Here is a 26,642-nt window from a genome sequence, read left to right as displayed (position 1 = left end):
TTTGCACTTGTTCAGCCTTGAAACAGCACCATTTATAGTCAATAATCATCATCCTGTTGATTCTGGATCAGCCTTATGTTCACACTTGTCCAATCGAGTGCATGTTTGGTAACATCTTTTTGGGAGAAATAGACATCATATTTCAAAAGCTCTCTCAAGAAATTGGTAAAAAACAATATTAGTATTTCTCTAAAATATGCTTAACCAAACATATTAAATAACCTTCAATCCACTTCTTCAGAAATTAACCCCAGGACATTAAAAATTTGATTCCTTTTATCAAAAACTAAATACTTGATTCCAATTTTACTCGGGGCCGGCCCAAGGGCAAGGCTAACAAAGCTCTCGCTTTAAGTCTCTTTCAAAAAAATATTTTAAATTAATATTTATATAATTTTTTTTAAGGTTCAATAACTTAAAAGTCACTTTTTGCATTCTTAAAAATTCACTTTAAAAAGCCTATCTCTAAAAGATATACAAATATAATTATTTTTTTCAAGACGCAACACTAAAATGTTTTTATTTTTATAATCAAAAGATATTATTAATTTTAAAAAGTCTTACTTTAAAATTTGCTTTAGACCTAACATCATGTTGGGCCAGCCCTTGTTCTACTATGAAGTCAACTATCAAAACCCAATCATGACTTCCACCACCATCTTAAAACCTAGAACCCAACTCCTATGGATTAGTAATAAGTGTGCCACCCAATTCTCTCTCACCTATATTTGTAACCAGGACAATTTCCAATCAAAGTGAAATTAGGAAATAGAAGGGGGGGAGGAGGAGAATATTGAATACCTGAAACCCAAAAACTGAGGCAATCCAATCAAGTATATCATTCACTTTTTTAAGCCTCTCCATAGGCATTATAGAATCATCATTAGAAACATCAGGTCTTGCATGAATTACTGGAATTGGAAGATTATCCACCCTACATAAAGCATTAATTGCTGCTTTGATCTATAATTTTCAAGAAAAAAAAAAACAAGCAGATTAAAAATTTGAAATATCAGGGTGATTATATCATTAGCAGATGCAAAACAAACAATGCATATATCCACAGACCTCGGGAAGTTCCATGATTGCTGGTTTAACACCAACAGCATATAGTGGAAGGATGTTATAGTGTTCATATTGCCCCCTCTTCCTATCAACATCCTCGGCATATCTTTTTGTCTGGCAATGAAACAACATCCTTAGTCCGTGTATGTTTAGAAGTATTTTACAAATTTTAGTCATGGTAGCCTAATCAAGCAAAACAAACCTTATCCTCAATACTTTGAGGAGCTACCATAGTCTTCAGCACCTCATACAATACAGCAGCAATCTGAACATTCTTAGCCATCTCCTCCCTTCAAGAGAAACACGAGAAGAATAAGACATCATAACACAATTCGCAAAACTTGCAAGCACAAGTTTAAGATCAAGCCTCACGGTTTCTGGGAAAATTCTCCATCACGGATTTTCTTTTCATAGAATTGTTGGTAATAGTTCTGCAGCTCCCTGGCATCACTTCTTTTACCAAGTTTTTCAGTAAGCTCCCCTTCCTGCAACCCGGAAATTTTAAATATATTTAAACATCAACTACTATAATCTCAATTTTGGGTAGTAATTAAGAAGTGTCTGCTACTCTTATTTGTAAATGATCAATAACATAATCACTGTCTAATGTTAATATTTTCCTGATAAACAGAAGACTTTTATTAAAATGAAAAAGAGAAAATCCTATCAGACTGATATTAATATTTAAATAAGAATCAACAGGACACCCAACATTACCAGCTCATACACGCCAATGAGAAGTTACAAAACAGCACCTTCATAAAATAAAATTAACCAGTGTACCTTTTCGAGTTTGTGCAATAGGTAAGTCTTAAACTGGCGAACACCACGCCCACTGGATGTTGGATCCATTGTATGGGCTTTCTCAAATGCATGGAAGCGACCTAATCAAACAAACAAATAAACATCAGTATGATTGTACTCTTCTGGAAATATAAGGTAAAAACATCTTTGACTTGATGAACGAATGCTTCCATTCTATTTTGTTGTTTCATTTCCCTTTTCTAGATGTTGACTTTGAATGTGTTTGCTGTGAGAGTAACAATTCTGCAAGTAGAATCTGGCTTCAATATGATACTTTTCAACAAAGGCTTGTTTTGGACATATTTTTTCTAATAAATATTTTGTTATATCCATTTTCTTCTGAGTTATATACGGATTATGTTAAACATGCCAAATTTAGGTTCACTGAAACTGCCCTTAGAAAAAAGGACTTTTAGTGAGTAGTTGGAAGTTCATTTCTCTCATGGAGATTAGATAGATATGGGCGAGTTTCGGCTAAATCAGAGACTGAAGTCTATCTATGATAAACCACATGTTGGTTTTTTGAGGAATGAAGAGGAACCCACTGGAGTAGAATCAGTAGTGAAACAAGTTCAGACAAGTGACAACTATAATCACCATCTTTAATAAACAAAAAATTTTACAGCATATAAAAGCTAGATGCAATTTGAAGTAAACATGTATGAAGAATTTTAACAAAGTACTTATCTATTCAAAAAAAACAGTAGAAAAAGAAAGAAAGGATGCCAGTGTAGCAGAAAATCTATCAGTACATTTATAGGAAATATTTCTCTAATCAATAATAACAAAAACCAGAAATGGTGATAGTAACAAAAATCATATATAGACAACTTTAATTTGTCTTCATAAAGTAAGCTGAACTAGACACTGCTGAGAAATTTGAAAGAAAGCTCCCAGCACCTATTATTACTCTCACACTAATGTTCTTTTACAGGATTCTATATGCATTAAAATAACTCAAAACCCTTACACAAAATTCTATTAAATGTGGCCAAATTGTAAAAAGGATAAACAATAGTATGTGCTTGACAGGTCTGCAGTCATGAGGATAACAGAGGTGGTGAAATACAATGCTAAAATATAAGCATAGCATCCACTGCAAGGTTTTCAGTGAGTCACTCAATACAGATGAATACAATTTTAACTTAATAATTATTATTATTTAATTGAAATTCAATATTCTTATACATCCATTACATGAATATTTGAGGTGCCAACAGCTTTCTTTCTTTTGTCTACTACATACTTACTTTTTTATGAATAATTATTTGGCCATTTTGATTGTTTCTTCAATTCCTTTTCCCTGTAACTTGGGGGGATTCTTTGCCTGATCACCTATTAGAGACATTATATCTCATGCACAGTAAAGTCAGGCTACACATCTTTTCATTTTGAAAACATGTGGACTCTCCACCACTGTTGCATAACCTTTATAATATAAATTTCTGAAAACTTCAGTAGTGGTAACTGGTTTGCAGCGGACTCATACTTGTTTGGATATTCTCTGTTTCAAAAGATTTCCAACCACTTGGTTGTTTGGAAGGGTACTTTTTCTTTTCTTTATTGATGATCATATTAACTTGACTTAGACTTTTTATCAAGTGTTCCTTTTTGTTACAGAACTCTGTTTCAAAGTCCAATAGCCATCCAAAACTCACAGCAAAAAAAAAATTATTTCATTTGGACTGTGGTAATCTACAAGATAAGCACCAAAGATCTGATGGAAATTCATTATAGAGATGAGGTTTAGGTCTGATGCAGTCACCCACTTATTTTCATGTTTCCCTACAGCCAATTCCTAATGATGATTATTTAATGTGTGAGGTGAGTGCTGGATATGGCCTCTCAATTTAAACCAGTTAATTTAAAATTAACTTTAAGGGCATTGGAAGAAATAACACAGTTCTCTTCTAAGCAGGATATCTTATCCACCTCTTTTTCTATTCTCTTTTTTACTCCCCCCTCAGTCCCTCACAATATTTCTACTTTTATCTCCTCCCCTCTCCAGAAAAAGCTATAATCATGCAATATCATGAGATACAAATCTTATATTATAAATGTCTTCTCTTTGGCTGTTAGTTTTGGCAATTTGCAACTCTTAATTACGTATCCCAGCCTTAACTTTTGTACTCATATTCCATAATAAAAATTATTCTAATATTCTTTCATTAAAAAAAAAAAAAAAAAAAAAAAAAAAAAAAAAAAAGGCATGTTGCACAAAACATCCATCATATAACACTAGATAAATATCCTTTAATACTTCCATACATATAACACCAGGAAAAAAAAAAAAAAAAAAAAAAGTTACGCTTTAATGCTTCCATACATATAAAACCAGAAACCATTTCTGGTGAACATACCCCACTACTTAACAACTACTTACAAGACAACACTTCCCACTATTTTGAAATGATCAAGCAGAAATTGAAGGGGGGAAAAAAATCAAACCCAATGAATAATTAATTACTCACAAAGATAGGCTACTCGGGGATTTTCCTCCTCAATCTCAAGGGCTGCTCTGAGAATAGGCACAAGCACAGCAAGAGAAGAAGGCACCATCTCACTGTCCACCACACTCTCCTCATTTGCCAAGTCCACACTCCGAGTAGGAGCCCTTAACATCCTCTTTGATTGGCTCCTACCAACTTCAAGAGGACCCTTTGTGCCACTGGTGCTGGCCATGGTCCTGCCACCACCACCACAACCAATGCAACAAGGTTTAAGCTTTCTTCCCCAATTTTCTTCTTCTCCTTCACCACCCAGAAAGCACCACAGGTATTGGAGTTTGAGTGAAGAGTGGGGGAAGCTAAAGTTGCCATCTTTTTGTACTGGGGTAGAAGAAGGAACCAAAAAGATTGATACTTTGATTGAGAGAGAGGTTTTGGAATTGCTCTGGTAGCAAGGGAAAAGGAGGGGGAAAATAAAAAAATAAATAAAAGAAATAAAAAGAAGGGAACAGAGGGTGGTGCAGCTGCTGCTTCTTTTTTGCTGAGTGCTTTTTCTTTTGGGATAAACAAAGCATCAAACAAGTGGTAAGAAATCACACTTCAGTACTTCACTCACACATCGGATTGCATTTGTTTTACTTTTTTTTTTTGTTTCGTTTGTTGTTTTGTGAGAAAAGTGGGTCTTTGAAACTGTGAACTGACGAGTTGTTAATCCTTAAATGCCAAGGAAGCTAAGCTTAGGACATTGGAGTTTGGAGTTGCCATCAATCATTGTGTTCTCAAAAGAGTCTACGGAAAACATGCAACAAAAAGAAAAAGGAGGTTGTGAAAGGAAAGTATATAGTGTGTGCTCTGTTCCCTAATAATCCTACGGTAATCAGCATGATCCTTTCGTTTGTACTAAATTAAGCGGTTTTTCACAAACATGGATGACAAATAATGTTATAATTATGAAAAATATCTAATTTGATCAAATTTTATTTTATAAAGAATTTTATTAGATACAAATATGAGTACAGTAATAATTGATTTATTAAATCCGACACAAGATATTTATATAATAACTTGTTTCATGTTTCTATTCCTATTTTATTCCTTATTTAAATTTATAAGATATTTAAAGAATTTATATAATTTTTATTCTATTTTAATTTTATAATTATTACTATATATTGATATTTGTATTTTTTTATTTTTTCAAAAATAATTAATTAACTTTTTTAAGAGATAGATATAATCGATAGTCAATAGAGATAACTATAGAATACAAATTTTAAATCCATCGAATAGCATGAACGAGAATATTATACAATCCAGAATTAGAGGAAAGAACAAGGATAGAAAAATTGAAACTTGTGCTGTATTTCATTGCATCCTTATTAATTCTTAATGGGATTGTTTTATTTTGCAATTTTTTTAATATGAAAAATAGTCTTTCTGATAATGTATATTTTTTTTTAATTTTTATTTAATTAAAATTTATTATTATATAATTTTTAAGATAATTAAATTTTTAATCATCTAATATTATAATTGTACAATTTCAGTCTCTAAGTAAACAATTTTAGTCCCTTAAATTTCGCAATTATATAATTTTAGTCTTCTAAATTTTAATTAAATAATTTTAGTCTTTTAAGTATCACAATTATACAATCTTAGTCCTCAAGTATCACAATTATATTATCTTAACCTATTTAAGTTACATCTATTATAATTTTTATTGATATATTAAATTATATATATTTATTATTATTATTAAAATAACTAATATATGTAACTTAAATAAGTAAAAATTTGTATAATTGTGATACTTTAGATACTAAAATGACACAATTGTAGTACTTTAGGGACAAATTGTTTAATTAAAAATTAAAACACTAAAATTACATAATTATGATACTTGATGAATTAAAATTACTCGATTAAAATTTGAGGGTTTAATATTGCACATCAAGTATACTTGAAGGAAAAAAATGCATTTAAGTCTATTATTATAAAAGTCAATACACTTATACTATTAACTAACTAGAATTCATCTTTATTATGACTTTTATAGTAATTGTTATAAAAGTCATCATAATCATTATGTATAATGATTTGTAATTGAATAACGATGTAAAAATCCTTATACTACTAATACGTATATTATTTATTTTAATTTTAAAATGATTAAAGTTCACATTGTCTCATTTATTTCAAGTTAATAACAAGTAAAGTTAATTACACTTGAGCCTTCAAATTTCATAATTATGTGATTTTGACGGTTAAAGTTCAAATTGCACAAATTGAATTAACAATTATGTGATTTATGTTTCTTTTTATCAATATTTGATCAAATACTTAACGATTTTTGTTGATGTGGTAGATTTTATAGATGTAACAATTAGATGATGACATGACAATTCAGGTGTTGTTTAACACATGTTCACATGACTTAATTTCATTTTTATTTCTTCACACAATTGCATTACGAAAGATAACAAATCTCACTTAACTCCAAAACCTTAAGCCTTCAAAACACTATTGATATATCCTTACCTTATGATTTAATCTTTGTAAAACTTCTTAACTTTGAGAAAGCTCGAAGAGACTTGGAGACAAAAAAATATACTTGGTATTGTGTAATCTCATTTAGAGATTGTTGATATTGTAGCCTAGAGAAGTAGTAAGAATATTTGCGTTTTAATTTTTTGTGGTTAGTAAATTTCTTCAAGGATTGTGTTGTAATACAAAGGATTTGGGATGTTCGACTCACAAATACTTCCTTCTTTGAAATATTGATTTGGAGCCTCATTCATTCACTCGACACTTGTGACATCCCATTTTTCTAAAATAAAATAATATAATTAAATAATGTATAGTTTATTATATTAGTTAATTAATTTTATTTAATTGGGCTTATATAAAATAAAGTAAGGTTGGTTTAAATAAAATAAGAGTATTTTTTATAAAGATAATAAAATGTATTAGGTTGGTTGAGTTGTCATAGTTTGAAGTTATGTTTGGGTTTGAATTTTTAAGCCTAAATCAAAACTTAGTTTTTTAAGAGACTAAGTGAGGGGTAAGATTCTTTACACTTCAAAACTTGTGTGTTCTTGCTTCCTAACTCGAGAGGAACCGTAAAGATGACCTTACCTGAAGAACTTAAAGAGCTGATTTTGGAATCCTAAGATCACACCTCGTAGATTCAAAGATCGCCATCTAAGATAAGAGGGGGAGTGAGAATTATCCCATGTATGAGCATGTATAAAGAATGTAGTTAGTGAGACAACCCCTAAATTTCTTTGATTTTCTTATGCATACCATTGGAGGGATTTTAAACACCTCAAAGTGAGCGTTGGCAATAAGATTTGTTTGTTGTCGATGTTTATTGATTGAATTGTTGAATTGATATGAATGAATTAAGTTTTTGTCCTTGCAAAATGTGTTTAGGGTTCTTAAGTACCTGAATTTGCATTTTGTGTAATTTCTTGTTGTGCTTGAGTTTTGTGAATCAAATTGCTTATTATGTGTTAATTGGAGATAAAATTTGTACATTGAGTCCTTCATATTGATTTGATAAACTTTATGACATGTGGAATGGTTTGGGGCGGGGGGGGGGGGTGTTGGAAACCCATAAAGCATAGAATTTTGTAATTTGGACAATCATGGTTCACTTAAGTGAGTTTGAGACGAAGAGTCTCTGGTAGGAGCTCACTTAAGAGAAATTAACTCGCTTAAGTGAAATGAACATATCACTATAGTGAGATAATGCCTCACTTAAGTGACTAGATGATTGAATTAGGTTTTGAAGTCACATAAGAATTATAGTATTGGATATGTTAGTTAACCAATGGCTTTTAAATCACTCAAAATGGTGTTGTGAACTCAAGATATGATTAAATTAATTAGCAAAAGCCAGCTACTAAAATTAGGCTTAAAGGTTGCAATTTTTGTAATTTTAGGTACAATAGATGATAAAACCAAAATTTGAGGATAATATAAAAGTTGTAGATAATATTTTTAGATTTTCAAAGATATAAAGATCAACTTAAAATCATAAGTATAATTAAAGATGTAGTGTTTACATCTCACGTAGTTCATAGTAGTATTAGAGAAAATTATAGTATAAATAATGAGTAGGAGTTGAAAGTTTGAATATCTACATGCTATCATTTTGTTATGAGTGTTCCAATCTTAGAAATGGAGTGAGCCATTATCGAGGTTTAATAAAAAAAAATAGTTATAGAAGAATCTATAAGAGTTTAGGGCGTAAAATACAAGTGACAATTGAGAGGGCTAAAAGTTATATGAACAAGATCTTGTGCTTAAGTTGTTGTATATGTGAGTTATGCATGTTTTGAAATCTAAGTTATGCTTAATAGGGAGAAATTTTAGTCTAGGGCTTAGTCCTTTTAGAAGTCTAGATGTAGTATCATGGTTTTCTTAATTATGTACATTTAATAAGTATGTAATTAAGATTTCACCAAACTCTTTTGGTGTAATTTCTCCTTAAATATCATGTTAGCAACACATAATTTGACATACTCTTTTAAACACTCTCTGATTGGTCAAAATTTATTGAAAAATATAAAATTAGATGTATCTTACATTCTATTTAATAACTTGTTTTTTATTTTGTAATTTTAAATAAATTTTAACTAATAAAATTAGGCATGTTAACAGATAACATGTTGTTCTCACTCCTCGATAAAATATTATTAGGTGATTAATTATTTTTGTTGAATGTCTATTTTATTAATTATTAGAGTTAATTTAGTAGTTGAGGGGAAAGAGTTAGAGTACTTAAAATGTGGAGAGTTAAGTGCAATTCTAATTATGATTATTTTTTAATTTTTTGTTTTTAAAAAATTATCCATTTTATTAGATAAGAAATTATGAAAAAAATAAATAAAAAGTAAAAGAGATAAAAGAACGTAGCATTTGAGGATGCATGGAATTTAAAGGAGTGACATGTGTCTTATGTTGATTGGTATTCAGTTGAGTTATGACTTATGAGTCAGTCAAAGAATTATGCTTTTTTATTCTCGTAGTCGTATATTTCGAATCCTTTAAGATATCTTAACTATATTCATCAATGCTTTAATTGATATCTATTTACATCGAGTTTGCATGGAAAAAAAAAAAAAGAATATAAATTAATGAAGAAGGAAGTAGAAAAGAAAAACAAGATACGACTAATATTTTTTTATGTTAATTATTATTTGATAAGAAGAAAAATAGAGAGATAAAAATAAATATTTTCTCTATTTAATTAAATAAAAATAAAGAAAAGTTGTATAGTTGTCAAATAATTCCAATACCCTTAAATAATGAAAATATATTTTGAATAAATATTCATAGTTGAAATATAAAAAAGAAATTAATAAAACTGTGGAATAATAATGATAATAATAATAATATTATTAATTAATTAGTGAACATCTTTTAATTTTTGCTAGTTGTGTTTTAATTTCCCTAGTTTTTTCTTGTGTAATTTTTTCTTCATTATTTTAGGAACTTTTTCATGAGATTGTTTTCTAAACCGACATGCGTCTATATTTGTACGGGTTTACCATATTTCTTTTTTCGTATTTTTTGTTTAATTTCACTCTTCTAAAAAAAATAACTTTAAATTAAATCTCTATATATTTCTTTCTATTGATTATATATATAGTTCTATTTTCGTTAACTTAGTTACTGATGTGAAATATATTTTAAACACTTTTAGTATTCCTATATATATATATTCAGTTTAGTCCTTCAATATTTTTGCAGTATTTTTAGTCCCTACATCCTTAGAGACGAAAACGATAATATATATTACAACTTTTATAGGGATTAATTGTTCAAACAAATCAATTTAATGGCGAGACTACATTGAAAAAAAAAAAAAAGAAATTGCTGGAAGTAAGAGTGTTTTTAAAGATATAATTGAATAAAAATAATTTTTAATTATATATTTTGTTCCTTTAAAAAAATTATTTTATAGAAGAAAAAAAATTAAATCCCGTAATCTTTTTTTTTTTCTAGTTAAATTATGCTTTTACATGCTTGATTATTATAAGAAATTATTTTGAAAAATAAAAGAATTTGTACATATTTATCTAATTTATTGTGAATATACGAGTAAAATGAAAAGAGCTGACAAATTCTTCAAAAGAAAAATATCTAATTTCTTTACATGTATGTATAACATTTATATATATTTTTATATTTGCGTCAGAGACTACGATCATATAGACATCAATACTATAAATTTCTTATTTACATAGTAAATATAAATATAAATAATATATATATATATATATATATATATATATATATATATATATATATATATTAAAAACATGCATGAAAACATGCATGGTTCACTTTTGCATAGCTTGATGTGATCAAACGCTAAAAATATTAAGATAATATTTAATTGATGATATTGATAAAAGTACATTTTTATTAATATTTAAGTAAGCTAGTATTTTTATTATGTATTATAAATTATTACATTCATTAAATGTAATAGAGGAATATTAAAGTAGCATTTAATTGATGTTATTAATATATTATTTTATAAATATTTAAATAAACTAAACTAATATTTTTTTTGTGTATTTAATTATTTTATTTATTTAAATATAATATATTCATTAAAATTTACAAATATAATGCTAATATTCTTTTACTTTCACATTCGTGTCCTAATGTTGTACCTTAAACTAATCTAATTTAAATAAAATTTGATTAAAAATTATTTTTATGAACTCGAATACTGTCAATAATTCAACTTTAAATTTAATTACTTGTGTTCAACTCCTTAATTAAATGTAATACTAATATATGTATGTTAAAAATATACATATTTTTAAGTGGATTTATTTATAACTAAAATATATTATAAAATAAAATATAATTATTGAAAAATTGTAGTACTTAATGAATTAAATTATATTTTACGAAAATTTTATCAAGTGAGTGAGAACTTAATAAATTAATATATATATATATATATATATATATATATATATATATAATTTATAACATTTATGAAAGTGATAGCTTGATTTGATGTACAAACTTTTTTAGATAATTTTATCTTTAAATTTTTAAATAATAAAAAATAATATTAGAAAATAACTATCTTGGAAAACAAAAGACTTAATTCAAGATTTTGAGATTTGAAGATCAAGCATACTATCGAGTCATTTAACAAATATTAATAATTTTAAAACATTTTTATTAAATTAAATATAGAGGTAAAGAGTTTCTCAACTCCACTAATAACTATAATAAAAACGATAACTCTTTATAGGAAACACATTTTCTTTCCTATTTTGTCCTTCTAATTACTTTTTAACATTCTACAAAATATCCACATTTTTTCAAATAATTACCTATTATTTATATAATTTTTTTATATTTTATCTTTTGTTTTTTCCTTTTAAAACAAAGAGACACGGAGTGTCTATTTTTCTTGCTAATATTAATGAAAAAGATATTTTAAAATTTATAATATTTTATAATATATTAAAATAAATAAATTAAATTATACTACACATTTTAATTTTAATATAATAGCCAGGAGAATGAGTATAATAATATTCATATTTCTTGAGAGAGAAAAATATAATTTATTCTATATTTTAATATATGGACCGAGAGTAATGTATTACTTACACTTGGATTTTTTCATGAAAGAAAAATATAATTTACTCTATAATATTAAGTTAAATGAGTCAAAATAGATTTTAACATTAAAAAGAAGTCGTATAATACTCTGATAGTAATTTTATTTATTTCATATAACTAATATATCAAATTTGGATTTATTTCTCATGTTTTACTAAAGTAAAATATATTCTCTACTGTGTTTTTTTTTTACAAATTAATTACACAAGAATATTATTTCAATACTAAATTTTTAATCATACAAAAATTATTAACAAAAAATGCATAATCTAACTCAAATAAGAAAAAAAATATAAATCGATATTTAATAATAAAGATATTCTAGATTTATGTTATCCAAATTAACCCTCATACATAAGTTTTCTCCACGTAATTACTTAATATGAACTCAGACCTATTTGGATCCTTTTGAAACAAGAAAAGTAACAAGATATATATACGGAAAGTTGCATTCTTTGATTGACGTAAGTTGATTATTCCTTACTTGGCATCACATTAGTTATTTGGATGCCAAGATTTTGAAATTCTTCCAGCAGCCATCATCAGAAAATTTTATTTCAATTTACCTCCTCTTAAAGTTTCATATGCTTCCTATGTGCATGAGAATTTCTTCTATTAAACCAAACTTTGCAAAATTCCCACTGCTTTAATGTAAAAAAACAAATAAGGTTTCATGATTACTATACCTATACTTTAAAGGGAATTTTCCTCATAAAACATAAAAAAAGCACCTTGTATATAACAACAAGCCATATGTAATTTTTGCCAGATTCTATATATCCTTCACAAACCATTACATCCATTTTGAATTTGGTTTCTGTAAGGGTAAATAGATTAATACTATTTAAAAGAAAGAAAGAAAGAAAGAATAGTTGCACCTAGTAATTTAGCACTTCACATTTGTCCAGATTTTGATAATTCCTTCAAAGTATTAGCAATCTTGTCCTCAGTTGTTTCACTAATGCATGCAACAAGAGGACTCTCATTGGGAACAACATCATCCCTATGGTAGCTTCCTGGACCTCTAAGTATTTCTTCTGATCCCTTAGACACCACACCCTTCAATATTATGGTCTTGTGAGTTCCAGAAATCAACTCTTCATAATCAGTGTCCCCAGTTTCTCCAAGAAACACATACATGTTTGCAACATTCAGTCCCCACCGGACAAAGAGATACCTAAGTAAATAGTAAACAGTCAACCACTGAATATTAAGTTTTTTTTTCTTTTGCAATTATAAGCCATAGAGCCTGTTTGGGTACAAATATAGAAATGTTTAAAAGTTTATTTACAGAAAAATAGTCTTTAAATTTAATAGAGGAACTCTCTAAAGTTCTTTTAAACTTGTATTTAAACAAATTTTAAGACTTGTTCATAAACACTACATAGCCAAGTCTCTCCCATTAAAGATGAAGAACTTTAGGATTGAACCTTAAAACTACCGGTTGGTTCTGTGCCATCTTGATAAAATGTTGTCTTAAACATGAAGTTAAGATTTAAGAAGTATGAACTGTTACATCAACATAAAGCTATCCGGATTGATGTCAAATGCAAAATCTGTTTGAAAGTTGTATGTGTTAGGTCCAGAGTAGGCTTAATAGTTACTCACAGCTAAAACAAGAGATGAGTAAAAAGAGACAAGGGAGAAAATAACCACAGTAAAAAATATTATTTACTGAAAGGGAGGAAATTACAGCACTTCTCTCTCTATAACTTACTCCTTTGAATTAGGAGACTACTACTACCGAGAACAGATCTCAAGGTGTATAAGAGAGGAAGAGAGAAGAGAAGAAGATTTGGGATGAAAATTATGATTTTCAGCTTCCCTATTTATAGGAAAGTCCCAATGGCATTTTCGTAATTTCTCCTAAACTTTTAATATTATTTTATTATTATGTGGGACCCGCTTCTAATATAAAATTAGAAAACCACCGAAAGGTGGTGGCAGCTGTACGCAGCTGTACCTAACATTTCTCCCACTTGAAGATTATGATTAAGTTAATCATATCTTCACACCATTTCTTCTTTATTGATACTTCATGTTGCTTATGTTTCCAATAGGCCAAATAAGGATCGACACCATGTAAACTTGTCAGTGTTGACAGGCTTTGTCATTACGTCTGCTATGTTGTCTTTTGTATGGATCTTCTGCATATCCACTTTTCCTTCTTCTACTACTTCACGAACAAAGTGATATTGAATTCCTATGTGCTTTGTCCTGGAATGAAAGGCTGGATTCCTTGCAATGTGCAAGGCACTCTGACTGTCACAATACACAGTAATTTTCTCCTGCTTGTGCCCGAGTTCTTCCAGTAACCTTTGAATCCAGATTGCTTCCTTGCATGCTTGCGTAGCTGCCATGTATTCAGCTTCTGTAGTAGATAGAGCTACAACAGTCTGTAACTTAGACAACCAGCTCACTGCTCCTCCAGCAAGTGTAAACACATAACCAGTAGTAGATTTTCTTTTATCCAGATCTCCTGCAAAATCTGAATCAACATAGCCTTTGACAAAAAACTCCGATCCTTCAAAACATAATGCAACATCTGAGGTTCCTTTGATGTATCTAAGGATCCTCTTTACAATACTCCAGTGCTCTCTACCAGGATCTGCCATAAACCTACTGACCGCTCCCACTGCTTGTGCAATGTCTGGTCTCGTACAAATCATGGCATACATAAGGCTTCCCACCGCTGATGCATACGGCACTCGAGACATTTCCATCCTCTCTGCTTCGTTGCTAGGACTCATACTTGAGGATAATTTGTAATTGACAGGAAGTGGGGTCGAAATTGGCTTACAGTCTTGCATGTTGAAGCGCCGCAAGACTTTCAATAAATAATTCTTCTGAGAAAGCCAAATCCTCCTGTTTTTTCTGTCTCGGTGAATTTGCATCCCTAAAATCTTGTTTGCTGGTCCCAAGTCCTTCATATCAAACTCCCTAGCCAATTGTGCCTTTAATTCTTGGATCTGATCTTTGTTGGGGCCTACCACCAACATGTCATCCACATACAACAGCAAGATGATGAAATCATTGTCATCAAACCTATTGTAGTACGTACAATGGTCTGAACTCAGTCTGTTGTAACCAAGGCTAATAATGAAGGAATCAAATCTCTTATACCAACACCTTGGCGCCTGCTTTAAACCGTACAGAGATTTGGTCAACCTACAAACCAAGTTTTCTTTTCCTTGTTCTTTAAAGCCTTCTGGTTGGAGCATATATATTTCTTCTTGGAGTTCCCCATGAAGAAAAGCAGTCTTTACATCAAGTTGCTCAAGATGTAAATTAAATGCAGCACACATAGCTAGAACAACTCTGATTGTGGTTAATCGGACAACTGGCGAGAATATCTCGTTAAAATCAATGCCCTCTTTCTGAGCATATCCCTTAACCACCAATCTTGCACGATATCTCTCCACTTGATCATTGCCATCACGTTTGATCTTATAGACCCATTTACAACCAATGGCTTTTCGACCTTTTGGAAGATCAACAAGTTCCCATGTTTTATTTCTATGTAAGGCCTCCATTTCTTCATGCATTGCTGCCATCCACTGAGAAACTTCAGAACTCCTCAACGCCTCTTGAAAGGTTGATGGTTCTCCTTCTTCAGTTAAGAGACAGTACGCATCATGACTTGCCATAACATAGTCTGAATGCCAAGATGGTCTCCTTCTCTCACGTCTTATTTGTTGAACTTCTTCATCATTGGCTTCATCTGATTCTTGTTCCTCATGCTCTTGTTCTGTTTCAGAGGTGTCATCCTTTTTAGACTTTCCTCCTATCTCCACTATACTAGTGTCTTTGATAGTGCTGTCATTCTCCTGCTCCTTTTGCAGTTCAGTTTCTGCAAAGACTACATCCCTGCTAACAACAACCTTGCGGGCAGTGGGATCCCACAAGCGATACCCCTTAACATTGTCAGCATAACCCAAGAATATACATTTCCTGGATTTTGGGTCCAGTTTTGTTCTTTCTTGGGAGTTGTACATCACGTACACCGGACATCCAAACACATGTAATGAAGAATAATTAGATGGTTTTCCACTCCACATCTCCATTGGTGTCTTTAAACCAATTGCTGTTGATGGTGAGCGATTGATCAAATAACAAGCAGTTCTTACTGCTTCTGCCCAGAAAGACTTGGCTAATCCTGCAGTTCTCAACATAGCTCTTGTCCTTTCTAGGAGAGTTCGATTCATCCGCTCTGCTACCCCATTCTGCTGAGGTGTATGAGCAACTGTAAATTGCCTCTTAATACCCTCTTGCTTGCAGAATGCCAGAAAATCACCATCTATATATTCTCCTCCATTATCTGTCCTCAAGCACTTAATCCTTTTTCCAGTATCAAGTTCCACTTGTGCTTTAAATTCCTTGAATACTGGGAACACATCTGACTTCTTCTTGATTGGGTACACCCACAATCTCCGGGAATAATCATCAATAAATGATACAAAATATTTTGCTCCTCCCATGGAAATTTCTGGTGATTCCCAGACATCAGAATGGATCAAGTCAAGTATGTGTTTGCTCCTTGTAGTTACTTTGGCAAATTGTAATCTATGTTGCTTGCTTGTCACACAGTGCTCACAAAATGGTAAGGTTACCATTTTAAGCCCCGACAAGAGATTACGTTCCGCAAGAATTCTCAGGCCTCGCTCTGACATATGTCCTAGTCTACGATGCCACATCATCGTTGCCTCTTCTTGACTTATTGCTGCAACTGATGCATCTGCTTCTTGCAACGTTTCTCCCAAGAGCAAGTATAGATTTGATGTGATCTTCTCAGCTTTCATCACCACCAAATTGCCTTTAACTACCTTCAAGATTCCACCTTCAACGTGGATCTTGCACTTGAGATCATCTAGTTGCCCAATGGACAATAGATTCTTTTTCAAGCCCTTCACATGTCGTACCCCTTGAATTGTACGAACAGTACCATCATACATTTTTAATTTGATAGTACCAACTCCAGCAATTTCCAAAGCATGATCATTTCCCATAAATACGGATCCTCCTGAGATTGATTCATAAGTGCAAAACCAATCTCTATTTGGAGTCATGTGCCAGGTTGCACCTGAATCCAATATCCAACATTCATGGAGTTGTTTTTCGCCTCTGGAACTTATTGCTTCACTGTACAAGATTTCTCCATCTTCTTGGGTACTAGCAACACAACCTTGAGAGGTTGACGCTTCAGAATTCTTCCCTCCTCCACTCTTCTTGTGCCAACAATCTTTCTTCATGTGCCCTCTCATGCCACAATTATAGCATTTGAGGTTCTTCCTTCCTCGAGATTTTGATCTACCATGATTTTGACTCCCACTGGAGCCACGTTCCATTGATCTTCCTCTCATCATCGTCAAAGCTTCTGCTTGCTTTGAACTTTCCAGTCTGTCTTCCTTATTCTTTCGCCTGGACTCTTCTTCAAGAATAGCTCCGGCAACATCCTCAAAGGATAGACGACCAACAACATTATTGTTTGTTATGTTGATGATGAGTTGATCATATGAATCTGGTAAACTCTGAAGTAGAAGCTCCGCACGTTCATTTTCCACTATGTTGAAATCAGCTGTTGAAAGCTGAGCAAATAGCGTATTCAGATTGTTGATGTGGTCCGTCACTGCTGTGGACTCACTCATTCGAAGAGTGTAGAGTTTCCTCTTTAAGAATATTCTGGTGTGAAGTGACTTGACCTCGTATAATTTTACGAGCGTGTCCCAAATCTCCTTTGCAGTTGTCTTCTCTGCTATGCTCGACAAAACTGAATCAGCCATTGCTAAGTGCAAATTGGCAACAGCATTGTCATCCATTTCTCTCCACTTTTCATCAGTAATATCTGATGGCCTGCCTTCAATTGCTTTAAGACAGTTGTCTTTTCTCAAAATTGCTCTTATCTTCAATTTCCACAGGGAAAAATTGTTCCCGTTGAACTTCTCTATCTCAAACTTTGCTGCCATAATTTCTTCTATTAAACCGACTTAAGTAACTTCCACTAGAATAGTACCGCCTACTGGAACAATGATAAAATCCAGTAACAAGAATAATTCTTTTCTGATGTGACTGATCAGACAATACTGCAGCCACAGAGCATACTAAGAATTTTCTCCGACACTATACCAATGTACACTACAGCGGAATAATAAACAACCAGGCTCTGATACCACTGTTAGGTCCAGAGTAGGCTTAATAGTTACTCACAGCTAAAACAAGAGATGAGTAAAAAGAGACAAGGGAGAAAATAACCACAGTAAAAAATATTATTTACTGAAAGGGAGGAAATTACAGCACTTCTCTCTCTATAACTTACTCCTTTGAATTAGGAGACTACTACTACCGAGAACAGATCTCAAGGTGTATAAGAGAGGAAGAGAGAAGAGAAGAAGATTTGGGATGAAAATTATGATTTTCAGCTTCCCTATTTATAGGAAAGTCCCAATGGCATTTTCGTAATTTCTCCTAAACTTTTAATATTATTTTATTATTATGTGGGACCCGCTTCTAATATAAAATTAGAAAACCACCGAAAGGTGGTGGCAGCTGTACGCAGCTGTACCTAACAGTATGCAGTTTTAAAGTGAAGCTTTTGTTCCTATAATAAAAAAATTAACTATTGTGTAGACATACAAACTAGCTTATTAAACAAGTCATTGAATCTTAATGTTTTTCCCCCTCCATGCCCACTTTCAGTTTTCTTGCAGCATCTCACTCCAAAGGATTAAAAATAGATTTCTACAAACTCTCTTAGCATGTAACCTAGAATGTGAGCCTTCAATTTGAAAGTTGAGCTATGATGCACAGATACAATACCAAGTATCAAATACAGTGATACAATTATTTTAAAAATACAGGATATGGTACATGTAATATACCTGTGATTTTGATCAAAATTCATAAAACATAATAAAGGACATGTTTCTTTGTGTGTCTATATATATATATATACACACACGTGTGTGTGTCGTACAGCTGTATTAGATTTATTTTTTAAAAGATGGGAAATTTCACCGATATTATTGATACCGAATAAGATTTTAATATTTTTTTTCAAGGCTTAAATACATCACTCATATGTATTGGTGAAGTATCAAAGAGTATCATTATCGGATAAAGTGAAGTAAATTGAAGTAACGCCGCTTCATAGGTTTTGAGTTATCTCATATAATCGCCTAAGCTGTTTGTTTGAATTATTACCTGAGTGCCTGTGCTCTTGATGCAAGGAATGGAATAACCTGCATACTAGATGACCCTCTGCAATACATAGGATGACAACGTAGACCTCGCAGCCGAAGCTTCTGTCTCAAGTCATCAACTCTCTTTGCCTGAGAAAGACAATAACAAGATCATTTCAATCAATAAAACCACTTGCCTTGAGCCCTTGACTACTTCCAATAAGCAAATACACCAGTGAATTTCATGTACCTTACTGAGATCCTTTATTTTGTACGAGACACAATGAGCATTGCTAGATTTAACATCTTCTTCAATGGGGCTGGAAGATTTATTTTCTCCAGCTTCAGCAGTATTCATAAGATTCCAAATGGTTTTCCTTAGGCCTTCACAACCCCAACGGTAGTCAATATGCGCCGCATAATCCAGATCAGGTGAAAGCTTTCCATCTTCGGTATAAGTACCGGGATAGTAAACTTCACTTCCACTGCTGCAAATCAAAACATCAAAATCATTTGCTTGAATGTTGCCTGATTTGAGGAACTCTACTGTTTCTAGCATTGGCATTGCTGTTGACAAAGCAAATCCTGAAACTCTTGCATTTTGAGGGTCTAGTTGAACAGCTTTGATGATCCTTTGCACTATCTGGATCATTTTCTTATCAGGAGCTCCATTGTTGTCATAGAAATCTAGTGCTATAACGATCAACCAACGTCGTCTCCTCAACAGAGGAAATTTCCCAGTTACACTGTCAGGCAACTTGTTCACACCATCAGTGTCATTTACACCACCAGAATCTGGCTTCCTCATCCGGCTTAGGAGCCGCTTCACTTGGTCTTGCATATCAGAATTACAGCTTGCTCCTGCTAAGTCGGCATCAATTGAGAGCCTAAGGGACATGTCCTGCACATCCTTGAGTGAATCATTGAAAGACTCTTCACCAGTTATATCATTCCCTGGAGTGTTAGTTTGCCATTGTGGATGCCTCATTCTGCAGGCAGCCACCCTTGTCAAATAGGTACGACAGTGTTCCGGCCATGAGAAAAGGTGTATATTCTTCCAACCATTTTTCCTGCAGTCATGCCACATGTTTTTGTCTGACAACAACTTGATCAATGCATCAGTAATTGCTTGCTGATCATGAGGGTCCACAAGCAAACCATTGTTCAGGGCCTAACATATCAAAAGGAGACATCGTAAGTGGCTGCAAGGTTTGGAGCCTATAACAACCTTTGTAACAAGAGATTGTTGCATTTAAATGTGAATTTTATGTTTTACGATTATATCTGAGAAAATAGTTCACACTGAACATGGACCAGGAAACTAGTACAAAATTCATTTTACCTGATGAATGTCCACCGGTCCCCCATTTTTAGTGGCCACCATTGGAAGCCCATGTGCTGCTGCCTGCATGAGTTTGAACATGTTTAGAGATGAAAAGGGATCATTGTGACATTAAAAGAGAAAAATATGACCAAAGTAGCAAGTTAGTTAAATCCTACCTCAATTAATGTAAGACCAAAAGGTTCCACTAAAGCAGGATTGATGAAAACACCCTGAGAGAAATTTCAAACTTTTAGCTTTTCATAACTATTAAAATATAAGTTATTTCTATATATAAAGTAAACTACTGAACTTCATTATACCTTTGTTTTTGCAGCAAATCGGTATATATCTGGAACATCAGATTGCTTGTGATGTTTAGGGTATGCCACTTGCCCATATAGGTCATACTTATCAATCAATTTCAACACTGTTGTGAGCACACTAGCATTCCCAGAAGACATCTCATCTATGTCATCCCTATTTCCCATTATGAGAGTCTGTTTAAAAACACATTAGTCTTCTACAAGTACTTAACAATAGCTTCCACTGAGAGGGCAGATGAATTAAGCAACTTACAAGATTAGCAAGTTCTCTTAAGGGACGGCTTTCTCCAAAGGCTTTTAACAGAGTGGTTAAGTTCTTCTTTGGATCTGGCCTTGATAAGGCCAAGATCACAGGCTTGTGAGGATTTATAAAGAAACGCATCACCTGCACTAAATTGTGAGTAGGAAGCTGGCAACAATAATTAATTAGTAATATTTATAGATGGATCTGGATTATCAGTTACTCACATCTGACCAAATTGAAGGCATTGCTTTTGGTGAAGATGCTTCAATCCCAGCAACAAGCTGAGAAACCTCTCCTTCAACTTCAGGGCCATCTTCTTGGATCACAACATTGCTAAAGTCCATACCTGGAGGGATAACCTGCAAGAAGTTTGAACCATTAGTACTTCACAAAGTCATTCAACAAAAACACTCTATTTAGGTGATGCAATGAGCATACAAAAACAATAAAGAAAGTAACCAACATATTCATCCAGTAAAGAGATTAAAACTTGATGGGGTTATTTTTATGGTATTTGTCTGAGAGGATATTTTATGAGTTATTTTTATAAGGTTATTACACAAACATACTCTACAATGATGAGATTTTTTCCGCTTTGGGCCTTAGCCCTCACGGTTTTGCTTTTGGTCATCACCCAAAAGGCCTCCCAATCATTGAAGTATGTTTGTATTATATAAGTTGTTATTTGTTGTATTATTTTATCGATGTGGAACTTGTTTGAATCCCAACAATCCTCCTCTCAAACAAGGGACCTAACCTTTCATGCAGCGGAATCTGTCTTTATATAGCACATAGGGTTATTGGTTGTCACCGAATCCAACCTGCGGCTCTGATACCACTGATGGGATTATTTTTATGGTATTTGTCTGAGAGGATATTTTATGAGTTATTTTTATAAGGTTATTACACAAACATACTCCATAATGATGAGATATTGTCCGCTTTGGGCCTTAACCCTCACGGTTTTGCTTTTGTTCATCACCCAAAAGGCCTCTCAATCATTGAAGTATGTTTGTATTATATAAGTTGTTATTTGTTGTATTATTTTATCGATGTGGAACTTGTTTGAATCCCAACAAAACTCTTTAGGTGGTTGCCATTTCCAAAAAGAAGTTTATCCAAAGTTTTTAAGAAAAAGATATAATTGGCAGAGAATTTTATGCAGTGGAGTTGAGTAGGTAAAATATCATAACTTCAATTAGAACATTAACTCTCCTTCAAATTTTAAGGTGACATCAGTTAACAACATATTACCGCCATCCTTGGCATGTATCGACCATGACAGTTGACACCACGCCTAGCACGAGCTCGCAATACTTTCTCAAGCTTGACATCAAATCCATCATAGAGTCCCCACTGCTCCTCAATTTCTTGTTTTGTACTAGTGATGACAAGTTCTGCTGCATCAAGAGAAAGTTCTTCTGCCTCAATCCTCCTCATCATTTTATATGTCGAATTGATATCCTCTTTTGATTGGCGTCCCTGCTTAAGAAGCTGTTCAAGCTTGTTTCTTCCAAGTGAATGACCTGTCAGCACCATTGGTACATTTAAAGCACCTGAAAGAATAGCTGCACTATCTCCAGCATCAGCATAATGTCCATGAATTACATATGGCCAGACAGGTTGCTCCCCACCAACTTGTTCACCCAATACTTTTGCCATATTGAGAATGTGAGCCAATGCTCCATCCACAAATTCTTGAATATAAGGCCAAAGAAGTTCTTTCCGGAGGTATTTATTGCGAGGACCAAAGGGTATTCTTATGATATATGCCCCACTGCTCTCCCCAATGCTATCATCATCATCATCTGCACCTGCTGTCAACATTTCTGTAGGCTCTCCATAGCTCCAATCAATTTCAGGTGATGAGATTTGGCGCGTAAACAGATCCACTCTATATACTCCAGGCATTTTCGCAAGCGCACGGGCAAGTTCTACCACATATTTAATCTGGAAATACATTGTTTATAGTATTAATCATCATTTAAATGGAACGACAAAAGATATTATATTGTAAGTTTGTGATTTATGTGTGTAAGAATGTCAAAGTACCTGTCCACCAGTATCAGAATCTCGACCAAGCTCCATGTTTTCTCCTCGAACTAATCCATGCAAACTGTAGAATACAAGGACAATGTTAGCAATCATCACAATCACACATTTCTAGAGTTTGTTTCCTCAAACATTTCACAACACTAGTGTCTGCAAAATGGAAATAAAATGCTTAAAATTTCATAGGTAGCATGTGGTTTCTTATTTCTTGATAGCAAATGCCTTCCTAGCAATGCAATTTCAAAATTCCCCCTTTAATAAGATTGATCTTGAGATAGCCCCCAACTAAACCCACAACATTTCTCATTATGCAAAACCAGGAAAAAAAAATTCTAGGGCAGAAAAAATATCATTATGATTGTTTTAAGACAGGGTGAAACTTTAGAACTGACTCATTGATTCTCATTCATATCATCTGAATTAAGCAGTAAAATGCATCTGAAGCAATGCTAAACTATTTTTGTTGATCACAGATAAAGGGAATAAATTTGAATCTGTTTGCCACTATGATCAATGAGTATTCCTTGACACATTGACACAACCTCAGAAATTTGTCTAGACAATTTATAATCACAAATGTCAATACAAAGCACCTCTAGGAGTGTGGATACAATACCTTATGAGGACAACATATAGCCTCTTTTCCTTCTTGTCATCAGACCATACTTCTAAGTTAGAAATCTGACGCTGAAATTTTTTCATTGGGGTCTCACTTTGCGCAATCTCCCCAACACTATCACCTTTCTCTCCTTCTGACAAGTCTTCAGACATTTCCTCTGTTGCTTCTCTGTGTCCTTGTTCTCTCTCCCATCTTCGGTGTGCTGCCCTCTGGACTTCCTCCCATTCGAACTACACAAACCACACATTGTTGCCTATTATGATCGTGCATCCATAGTAAAATGATAGTTCCCCATGTTTGTTAGGTGAAGGAGTAAACATAGTGAATTGATTGAACACTTAAAAGAAACAGTTTATACTATGCTGGCAAGAAAATTCCCCTCTCTAACTTTAGCTGGAAAACAGAAAACAATAACTAGTGCTAATTGTTCACAAATATGGCATAACTAAAGATAAATAAGTTGAATTGAATCTCCAAACAAATGGGCAATGTTAACTTAATGTACAGTGTATACACACATATATACATGTGACTAAAATAGAATCTCTACTTTCAATTGATATTACTTGAAAAATCTTTGTTGTAACTGAGAATAACAAGTTATCCTAACTTCAATCATATCAAAGCCCCCTTCAAGAAAATAACTAAATAAAAAGAATCACGAAGAGAAATTAGAAGAACCCTTTCAGAAGATCAAAATATCAGTCAAGAGAAACACAAACACTTTTTCCTATGCACACTCATGCCATGTATTTGGTTTGATATCGGTATTAATTCAATCATGCCATTGAAGTTGAATCTCAAAAAGAAAACACCATTAGATTTACAATTGGATTCCTGCATGAAGCTTCTTTGAAACCATATCATTTCAACCTTACAATTCATGTAGTTTACATGTCACATCAATTCATTCTATGATCAAACTACCTATTCCAAACATGAAGAGGGTGGAAGAAGAACCTGTTTCTTCTTGCGGGCAAGGTGCCAAATGCGCCAGCACATGTTCTCCAACCTTGAACTTCTCTCCCTGGTGTTCCTGGTGGCAACCACCTTGATCCACGTGCGGTACAAATCAGACTCATCAACACTTGTCACCACCTCTTCCACAAAGTACTTTGTGGGATTGAAATGCCCCCCATCTCTTAGAGTCACAGGTGCTGGCTTTTGCTCTTCAATGTTTGAGGCCCCAGTTGAAAGTATAGCCTCCAAGTACCCATTAATCCATTCATTCCCAGCCATCACCACTTTCTCACAGATTCTCTCAACAAACACTACAAAATTCTTAACTCACTAGATGAGGTCAGATATATGCATCATATGATGCAATTCGACTCGATCAAAGATCAAATTTTCATAGATATAATTTACTATCAGATTCTTCTTCACAACTTAAAAGGAAAACTACAAAAGAAAGAAAGAAAATAAAAAGGTGGGGGTATATATATATATGTATATGTTGTGAACAATGCAATGTTTTTGAAACCACAATATCACACAGTGCTCAAGTCCATCATGGTTTCGTGGATATTAAGGAAGCATGAAAAGTGAAAAACAAGGGAACTTTGTTTTGTTATGTTATGGTTCAAACTTCAAAGGGGAATTTTGTTGTGTTTTTTTTTTCCTGAGATATTGTTATGAGAAGAAGTGAGTTTGGATTTTTCTTTTTTTGTGTTTTTGATTTGGATGAAGGGAGTGCGTGTGTGTGTTGTGGTGTTGCATGAAGAGAACGTGTGTTTGGGATTGATGATGAAGAAGGGTTCAAAGATAGACAGCGTTGGGAGAATTACGAGAAGAGATGGGAAGGAACGTGTGTGTGTGTGATGGTGAGAACAGAGGAAGGGGTGGTGGAGAAGGAGATGCCAAAAGTGAGAGAGACACGTGGCAGGGAATGGTGGGACACAGAGATACACACGTGTAGACTATGAAGAAAAGATAGAGAGAGAAATTGGGTCTCTTCTCATGCATGATTGTTATGGAACTGAAATATACTAATTTCTAGGCTAGATATATGATTCATATAACTTTTTTAATAACATTTTTATAATATTTAATTTTATATGGTAAAAAATTAAATATACTGAGAATGATACTTTTATTATCCTTTCTCTCTTGATTAGACATGAAAATGATTTCTTTCAAACTATTTTTTTTATCAACCGATATTCTCAATTGTACAACTTTTTCTCAATACATTTTTTTTATTTAAATTATATGCTCTTTTATATATCTCTAAATTAAGTTTTAATATATTTTAGAAGAAATTATATGTAACACTTATGTTTAGGGTATATGAGTTGAGTTGTGAGTTATAATAGAAAGTTGAGGTTAGTAAGTTAATTTAGTCTTAAGAGTGGGATCTTATGGAACTTTCATAAGAAAAAGAAGGGGAATGCTTTTTTCCTTTCCTCTATTTTTTGAAGTTTAAGGGAGCAATCAAAACTTTTCTCCCCTCCTCCTAAAATCTTCCTTCCTCTTCTTCTTTCTTGTAGTTGAACCAGTGGGCTAGCTGAGGGATCAAGGCAGGAGGAGTTGAGATCCATCCTTAAAGTTGTATGGAGCTTGCTATCTTTTCCTTTATTCTTTTCGATTCCAAATTGTTAATGAGGTAAGGGAAGCTTGCATTATTTCTGTGTGATATGCATGTTGATTGATACCTTTCGAAACACTTAATTTTGTGTTGTATTGTTGGATTTATTGGTGGTTGAGTTGTGGGTCACAAAGGGGATTTGAGATTTTGATGTTCTCTTAAGTGAGTTGAGCAAAGGTGGATAATTTTGATGTCTTGATGGTTGCATGTGTTGATTTTGGTTGAAAATGAGTTAAGAATGTTGCATATATATGAAATTTGATGTTGCTTGTGGTTGATTCTAAGTTCCATGTGTGAATCTGAAGTTTTGGAGTTGAATAATAGTGATTGTTCTTAT

General features: G+C 32.7%; 2 protein-coding genes across 2 annotated transcripts in view; both read right to left on the bottom strand.

Moving 5' to 3' along the window:
- LOC109811229 (callose synthase 7) overlaps positions 1 to 5,049 on the bottom strand; it is a 30,717-nt gene extending 25,668 nt beyond the window's left edge. Inside the window, exons 1-6 of the mRNA XM_020374906.3 lie at positions 4,341 to 5,049; positions 1,849 to 1,949; positions 1,438 to 1,550; positions 1,268 to 1,355; positions 1,069 to 1,179; positions 802 to 963 (exon numbers count right to left, since the gene is read on the bottom strand). Coding sequence (XP_020230495.1) covers positions 802 to 963; positions 1,069 to 1,179; positions 1,268 to 1,355; positions 1,438 to 1,550; positions 1,849 to 1,949; positions 4,341 to 4,551 — 786 coding nt within the window. The 5' untranslated portion in view covers positions 4,552 to 5,049. The remainder of the gene's footprint in view (positions 1 to 801; positions 964 to 1,068; positions 1,180 to 1,267; positions 1,356 to 1,437; positions 1,551 to 1,848; positions 1,950 to 4,340) is intronic.
- A 7,644-nt stretch (positions 5,050 to 12,693) lies between these two features.
- LOC109811244 (putative sucrose-phosphate synthase 3) lies at positions 12,694 to 25,639 on the bottom strand. The gene is made up of 12 exons (XM_020374922.3): positions 24,679 to 25,639; positions 23,716 to 23,948; positions 23,100 to 23,163; positions 22,302 to 22,997; positions 21,272 to 21,406; positions 21,057 to 21,188; positions 20,801 to 20,977; positions 20,657 to 20,710; positions 20,499 to 20,561; positions 19,407 to 20,327; positions 19,179 to 19,306; positions 12,694 to 13,158 (listed from the first exon to the last, which is right to left on the bottom strand). Exons 1-12 carry the CDS (start codon positions 24,955 to 24,957, stop codon positions 12,876 to 12,878), a joined length of 3,165 nt encoding a protein of 1,054 aa, XP_020230511.2. The 5' UTR covers positions 24,958 to 25,639; the 3' UTR covers positions 12,694 to 12,875.
- Between the last annotated feature and the right edge of the window lie 1,003 nt (positions 25,640 to 26,642).

This window comes from Cajanus cajan, chromosome 2 (genome assembly GCF_000230855.2).
Source record: "Cajanus cajan strain Asha chromosome 2, NIPB_CcT2T_4, whole genome shotgun sequence".
NCBI lineage: Eukaryota > Viridiplantae > Streptophyta > Magnoliopsida > Fabales > Fabaceae > Cajanus > Cajanus cajan.
This window is presented reverse-complemented; position numbering and strand designations above follow the sequence as displayed.

What these genes read in the sequence shown, in the direction of transcription:
- LOC109811244 (XM_020374922.3), bottom strand. Translation starts at nt 24,957, where the DNA reads ATGGCTGGGAATGAATGGATTAATGGGTACTTGGAGGCTATACTTTCA. An exon ending in TGCCTTCAATTTGGTCAGAT is followed by an intron (nt 21,189 to 21,271) that starts GTGAGTAACTGA and finishes AATTTAGTGCAG; the next exon opens with GTGATGCGTTTCTTTATAAA. An exon ending in TTGGTCTTACATTAATTGAG is followed by an intron (nt 20,562 to 20,656) that starts GTAGGATTTAAC and finishes AAACTCATGCAG; the next exon opens with GCAGCAGCACATGGGCTTCC.